The sequence below is a fragment of the Pundamilia nyererei genome, unplaced genomic scaffold, assembly GCF_000239375.1.
Source record: "Pundamilia nyererei isolate P.nyererei 1_Seehausen unplaced genomic scaffold, PunNye1.0 scaffold01226, whole genome shotgun sequence".
Taxonomy (NCBI): Eukaryota; Metazoa; Chordata; class Actinopteri; order Cichliformes; family Cichlidae; genus Pundamilia; species Pundamilia nyererei.
Window position 1 is genome coordinate 7400 of NW_005188627.1, and position 7171 is coordinate 14570.

The following is a 7171-nucleotide window of genomic DNA, read 5'->3' on the forward strand; positions in this document are numbered from 1 at the left end:
GCTAAATAAAGTGCTTGATAAGGTGCTTTTAATAAAGTGAAAGGTGTGCTCTAAAGTGCTATACAGATAATATAAATAAATTTAGTAAGGGAGTCCTCTTCCTTACACTTAGTGTGTTGTGTTGTGTTGTGTAGTTGTTCTGTTGTCGTTTTGCCTTGTGTGTCAGTGAGGTCACTAATGAACACAAAGGCACATTTGCAATGTAAAAACTGTCACTAAGTGATACCCCTCCTGTTGTCAGGCCTGCAGGTTTATCCCTGTGCTGTTCTGTCTTTTGGTGGACAAACTTTTTTTTTTTTACTGTCACACATCATTTGTGGGGCATCTTATTGCGAAACCTGATTGTTCTCTCATTTTAGTTTTAGTAATATTTTTAAATGGTTGTGCAAAATTTAAAAACTCAGCAGATGTATTGGCTGCATTTTTAGATAAATAGTTGCATATGTTTACAAAATGTACAATTATATAATATAATTGTACATTTTTATAACTTGAAATGCAAATATAACATAATTTATATCATATTTGCATTTCAAGTTATAAAAATTTACTCAACATGTCTGTTTTCTTTACAGCAAAAAAAATACTACTAGGATTTTAAGTTCTTTGTGTGATTTCAGATCAGTAATACTAATGCAGTATGTCAGTGAAAAAACAACTAAATTCAGTTGAGCTAAAAACAAAAGAAAAGAAGGAATGATACCAAGCAAGGCAAGGGGAAAAAATAAAATAAAACAATTTGAGGGTGAAATACAAACGTAAACTCAAAAGGAGTTTGTTGTATTTCAGTGGGTTAATCCAACAAATGATGAAAAATTAGGTTAAAATTTTTGTTCATGACAGTGCAGATTTCTGACATTTTGTGCAATTTAAGCATGTAACAATGTGATAGTTTTCTAACAAAAAAAGTGTGAAACTTAATTTAGACTTGTGTTTGTAAATGAACTGCCCCATGTTGTGTAGCTTTGTGGATTTTATACTTATTGGGCTACATATTTATTTATCACACAGGCTATACAGTACATAAAATAAAAACTCAAATGTAAATGCAAATGTAAGTGCGTAATTATGTGGGCTACAGACAATAATTAAGTTATAGACTATATTTATATGAAAAACATACTTACTGCATTTGAATCATTTTAACCATATGTAACCACCTGCATATGTGTTTGGAAAAAAAATGCTTTGATTTTGCCACCCCATTTGATTTCTTTGCCACCCTCATGCCACCCTAAGAAAATTTCTCTAGATCCGCCCCTGATAACAAGACGGAACAGTCGACCGACATAAAGTATTATTGCACGCTGTGCAAGAATGAATTTTCTTTTCATCAAAGCACTTCAAGCTTAAATTATCACATTGACACGAACCATACGTTAGCCAGGGGTGCTGCAAGCACTTTGACTAACGCGTCACCCAACTTGCAGCAAACCACTCACGGCGCATCAGGGGCTCAGTAAGTCGGCCTAGGAAATATTGACTGACACAGTTTCCAAGAGGATTGCAACAAACTACAGACCTGTTACTATCGTTTAGAAGATACGCTTTACATAGCTTTGGTTCCTCGTTTCAAGGACTTGAAGTGACTCTTAAGAGTTACAGAGAGAGTTGATAAATGTTTACTGAGTTTTTGTTAACATGAATGTTCAAGATGTTCAATAAACATGTTAGATGCGTATATTTTCCCTTTTTTCGCGAGTCTGTTTGCTCATGCAAAATGAAATGCAATTAATATAGAAAAAAAAAAGAATGATATTTATTCGTGATTAATCAAAATTAATCCACAGTAACCCTGTGATAAATCAAATGAAACATTTTAACTGTTGACAGAACTAATATCTGTTATATATTAGTGTATACTTAACTATTAGTATATAGTTTTTTTTAAGTTGTATTTCACAGGAGAGAACCTGTGTTCAGAGATTGAAGAAAACTATTCAAATTCTCTTTGACTTTAAGCACACACTCTTTGTGTTTATTCTGCATTTACTTCATTATATTGCATAAATGTCAGTTACAAGCTTAACTAAAAGTTTAAATAAAGTTTTAAAAAAGTAATATCAACCAGGCTATTGACCAAGTAATTGTGATTAATTATGATTAATTACAGAAAGTTGTGAGATTAATTAGATAATTTTTAATATATTGATAGCACTAGTTTAAATACATAAACCCTTCGTGCAATTAGCTTTGATTCTGTTATACACAGTAAGATAGATAACATCTGTTTTTGTTCTCTAGTTTTTATGTGAAACAGTGAAGTGTGTTTCCTGGCTTGCTTCATGTTCTTCGGCTGCTGTGTTGGCTGATGTAACCCTTGAGTAATAAAAGTGTAACTCTTTGTGTAAAGCACAGAGAACTGCTGCAAGTTCAGCCTGTTGGATTTTAATATTACTTCATTTACATTTCATGTGGTAACAGTCTTTCCCTGTAGTGCTGCTGTTGTTTTCCTAAACACATCAGCCTGACACTATAAACTACAGCATTTCCCACGTTGCTTTTGAAATCACTGCTAGCAATTTAGTTAATGTAAAAAAGTGAAAAAGCATCTATGTTTTGCTAACATTTTACGTTCTATGGAGAGTGGCAGGACGTCCAAAGGTTTTGTAAAGATCCAGTTTTGTTTATTGATCTAAGCCTGAACAGCTACGCGTAGTGTCCAGTAGAGGGCTCTATTGCTTAGTTAGTGGCAAGCTGTACTTCCAGCTCAGACCGGTTTTGTGGCGCACATGTCCCAGTAGGCAGCTCTCAATGAAGCGTGAAGCAGCGTGATAATTAACAATTTGCAGCCCTTGGAATGCGGAGCGAGGTACATGTTTTAAGTTGTATTTGATTGCTTAGTTGATATTTTGTTGTATTTTCTGCTTTATTTGAGTTCATATTTGTAATAAGCGTCTAAGAAAATGTATTTTGTGTTTCTGTTTAGTTTTCACGGTGCATTGGCGCACCTCAGCACTGTTAGACTGAATGAATCTCAAAGTAAAAATTACTGCACCCGTCGAGGCTCTCTCTATTTCTTCCTTGGTCCGTGGGACTGCTACAGGTTTCATGAAATCTAATAAATTATGCAACTTGACAGAAATCTGAGAGCAGATGTCAGCATTGTACTACATCTGATTTGCTGAACTTTCACTTTGGTATATGATAGAAAGAGGAGCTTCTTACCCTGCGGTTGGTGAACACAGAGTAGCACTCCTTCACCATCACGGTTTTAACAATCTCAGGGTCAGCCACCATTAACAACGGCGTTCGTCCATCGTACAACCTGCAAAAAAGACAACAGCCTTTTATTTTACAATAACACAATGACTAATTGTTTAACACATTTTTTGTTTTGCTTTAGATCGCAGCATTATTGACAATGAATTCAGAATTGTTGTATTTTATTTCTTTTTAAAATTTTATTTCTTCTTCTTTTTTGGGGGGTATTGCATGGCTGACAAACATATTTTAACATGAGTGAACTTCCTGGTTGATGAAGTAAATACTCACCCCCAGATGTCACCATACTTGGCATGACACTCTAGGTCAAAACCAAGAATTCCCTGCAAAAAGTTATAGGAAAATGTGTTTTAGTGTCAATAAGCCACTGAGTAGGACATGTGCATTCAAAAATACAGAGAAGTCAGGCAGGTCAGTGACGATTGATAAGGACATTAAATATGTCCTTCTCACTTCTTCAAGATCAAATCAGTCAGCTCCTCGTATCCCAGTCTCTAAGGTGAGTTTGGTTTCTGTGCGTACCTTTCTTATGCCCAGCATCGTTCCAATATAAGGCAGGGGCCTCGGTCCAGGTATCCCCAGCTTTTTGAAGAACCGATATGGCCATAATCCGTACCTGTGTCACAAAACAGAGAAAATCTGAAATCGTCAGTTGGACATTAAAACAAAGGGAATACAGAAGAAACAAAACTCCACGTACAGGTGGTTTGAACGCGACATAAGATAAGGGCTCGATTGTCTTGCAAAACAGTAGTCGAGGAATACTCACAGTAATATCAGCGTGAAAAGCAGGACCAGCAAAGTCCAGGTGGTTGCTGAAAACAGCGTGAAAAACATTGCGACTTCTTTCCGACAAAAAGCTACAGATGAGAAAGAAGGCTGGAAAATCTGTGTTTTTAAAACATCTGCTTCTGTGTGGTGGGAGGAGCCTATGAGACAGAAATGTGATTATGTAATAAGCTCCATAAAGGGTCAGAGGCAGGTCAGAAGCTTTTAAACCTTTTTTCTTCGCATTCTTATTCAGTTGTTGCACAAACACAGTGAGAAGAAAAGACACTTTAGCCTTCACACTGAACACCACTGCCTGCAAAATATGGCTTCTCCAAGAAAATCAAGAAAAATAAAGTTTTATTTAAGCTAAAACATTTAATTTCTTTTTTTCTTCTTTTTTGGCTGTTCTTATTAAACGCATTTCTGATCTGTTTTCATCTTGTCGGATATTCAGTTGCATTCAGGGTAGAAGGTCAACTAAAAGACAAAAATATTTCTGCCGTGAGTGTGAAATTGCTCTGTAAATCAGCTTTAGTTTTGAAGCATTTTAGTATTTCTTCACGGTTATAATAAAGCGGTTAGAATCTGAAGTTCTTCATTATCCCCATAGTAGTTATTTTTCCACCTTCCACGGCTGCTACGTGATGTAGTTGGTCTGTGATTTACTTTTGACATAAAAGTCTTGTTATCTGATTCTCTTTTTTTATGATGTTTGTGTGAAACTATTACAGCTGCGCATGCGCTGCAGTTTTGTGTAACCTTTCCCACAATAACACAATAAACGCAAAGAGATCTGTGGCCAACTACTTTCTCCCATTGCATGAAGATGGCGCCTGATGTCATGGCACGCCGTCTCTCGGTTTATGTTTTATGTTCTTAGTGGTGTCCCTGCTAGTTTTAAAAACCCACTCCCTGTTGGTATATGAGCAACAGACGCTGCTTAATATCCGTGACTCACTGTTGAAGCTCCCCAGCGTTAGCCAGGATGTGGAGGACGCCTCGGTACCGGGGGAACTGCATCGCCGTGATCCCCCCCTGAAATCCTTCGAAACGGAAGCGCTGGAGAAGTGGACGAATGCGCGGCACGCGCTCTGGGAAGCGTGTTCGGGTCAGAAATTGGATGCGGCGGGTCCTTACCATCGGTGACCCTGGCTGCTTAGGACTTTATTTTGGCCTCAGCGCTGCCTTCTTCCTGTTTACCCGACGTCATCGGAGCACGCTCACCCGAGGCTGCTTTATTGGTCGCCATGGAACTTTGCCCCACCGATGCCAGCTTCTTCAGCGCCCCCAGGTTGTGTGGGAGGGGAGGCAGGGTAGCCTCTATCATCAAAGACTGTTTTAAATGCAAACAGAAAGTCCTGGTGTTTTTACCTCATTTGAGTCCCAACTTCTGACTTTAGGCTGTCCCGTGGTTCTAATTATAGTAATCTATCGTTCACCTAAATATAATGACTTGTTTATTTTGGAATTTTCAGACTTCTATGAAAGGATTCTTATAGTGGGGGACTTTAATATTCATCTGTGTTGTGAGGATAAACCCCTGCTCAAAGATTTCTTAAATGTAATTGATTCCTTAAACTTCACACAATTTGTGTCTGGGCCAACACGCAAGGGCCACACCCTAGACCTTGTCTTAGGCTACGGGCTGAATGTATCAATTACTGAAAATTGCGTTTTACCTATTCTAGACCACTTCGCAATTTTATTTGATATTTTAATCCCTAAATCTCCAGCTTCTGTGAGGGGAAAGTTCCCCTCAGATCATCTCGTTATATTAGCCCTGAAGCATTGCTTGGAGTTAAATTACATCTACCTGATGTGTTGGACCCTATTTTTACTCAGGAGTTATGTGTGGACACCTTGACTGCGAATCTTAATAATACACTTCTTGAACTACTGGACTCTGTTGCTCCCGTAAGGAAGTTGAAATGTCAAAAAAGGAACCCTATGCCTTGGTTAAATGAGGAGCTCTTGAACTTGAGAAGAAATTGTAGAAAAGCAGAGCGTCACTAGAGATCTTCCAGACTAGAAGTATTTCTCCAGGCTTGGAAGGACTCATTGTCTTGTCTTCAATCAGCGATGTCGACAGCGAAAGCAAATTATTTCTCAAATCTCATCATGAACCATAAACATAACTCAAAACTCCTTTTCAACACAGTGTCGCAACTTACAGAGAGTAAGTCAACTCTGCTGTTCTAATTTGATAGCTCATGACTTTCTTACATTTTTCAGAGACAGGGCTGAAACACTTAGAAATCATATTACTCCCTCCTCAAGCAGTTCACTAGACTACTCGGCTGCTTTGCCTGTTGGTGCTGATAAACTGTTCCGTGACTTCAAGGTTATTTCTCTGTCTGGATTAACTAAGGTTGTAAAAGCAGCTCGATGTACAACCTGTTCTTTGGATCCTCTACCAGCCTGGGTGTGGTATGGGTGTGGTCTCTGGCCAGCTCCTGGGGCGGCGCAGGGGCGGGGTGAACAGGTGTGCTGGGATCTGACAGTGATTGTGTCTCTTTATATGTTGGCAGTGACAGTCGGAGGAGGAGAGCGGACGTGACAGCAGAGAGAGAGCGGGAGTGTCTGTGTCCCAGTAAACAAACCACAGTGTCGAATAAAAGTTCTGCTGTCACCGTATTCGCTCCAGCGTATGTTTCTCGGGTCCAACATTACACTGGGTTATAAAGAAACTGTGGTCAGTATTAGGACCCTGCATTCTGTTTCTTTTAAATACTTCATTGATGACTGGAGTCTTTCCTGAATGTTTTAAATCAGCTGTGGTAGTGCCGATCTTGAAAAAGCCTGGACTGGATGTTGACATGGTCGCAAACTATAGACCCATCTCACATCTGTCTTTTTTATCTAAAATCTTTGAAAAAGTGGTTTTTAAGCAGCTCACTGAGCACTTGTCAACAAGCAATCTGTATGAACCATTTCAGTCTGCTTTTAGACCAAATTACTCCACAGAAACAGCTTTAGTCAAAGTGGTAAATGATCTGCTGGTAAATGCAGACAATGATCGCACTTCAGTTTTATTACTGCTGGATCTAAGTGCTGCGTTTGACACTGTGGATCACTGCATTTTATTGGATAGGCTTGAACATTTTATTGGAATTACAAGAAAAGTTTTACCATGGCTGAGATCTTACCTGCTTGGGAGGTCTTGGACTGTTAGTTT

General features: G+C 38.6%; 1 protein-coding gene across 1 annotated transcript in view; it reads right to left on the bottom strand.

Moving 5' to 3' along the window:
- LOC102196352 (cytochrome P450 3A27-like) overlaps positions 1-6001 on the bottom strand; it is a 13363-nt gene extending 7362 nt beyond the window's left edge. Inside the window, exons 1-5 of the mRNA XM_005755330.1 lie at positions 4955-6001; positions 3995-4154; positions 3748-3841; positions 3496-3548; positions 3137-3268 (exon numbers count right to left, since the gene is read on the bottom strand). Coding sequence (XP_005755387.1) covers positions 3137-3268; positions 3496-3548; positions 3748-3841; positions 3995-4062 — 347 coding nt within the window. The 5' untranslated portion in view covers positions 4063-4154; positions 4955-6001. The remainder of the gene's footprint in view (positions 1-3136; positions 3269-3495; positions 3549-3747; positions 3842-3994; positions 4155-4954) is intronic.
- Positions 6002-7171: the final 1170 nt, after the last annotated feature.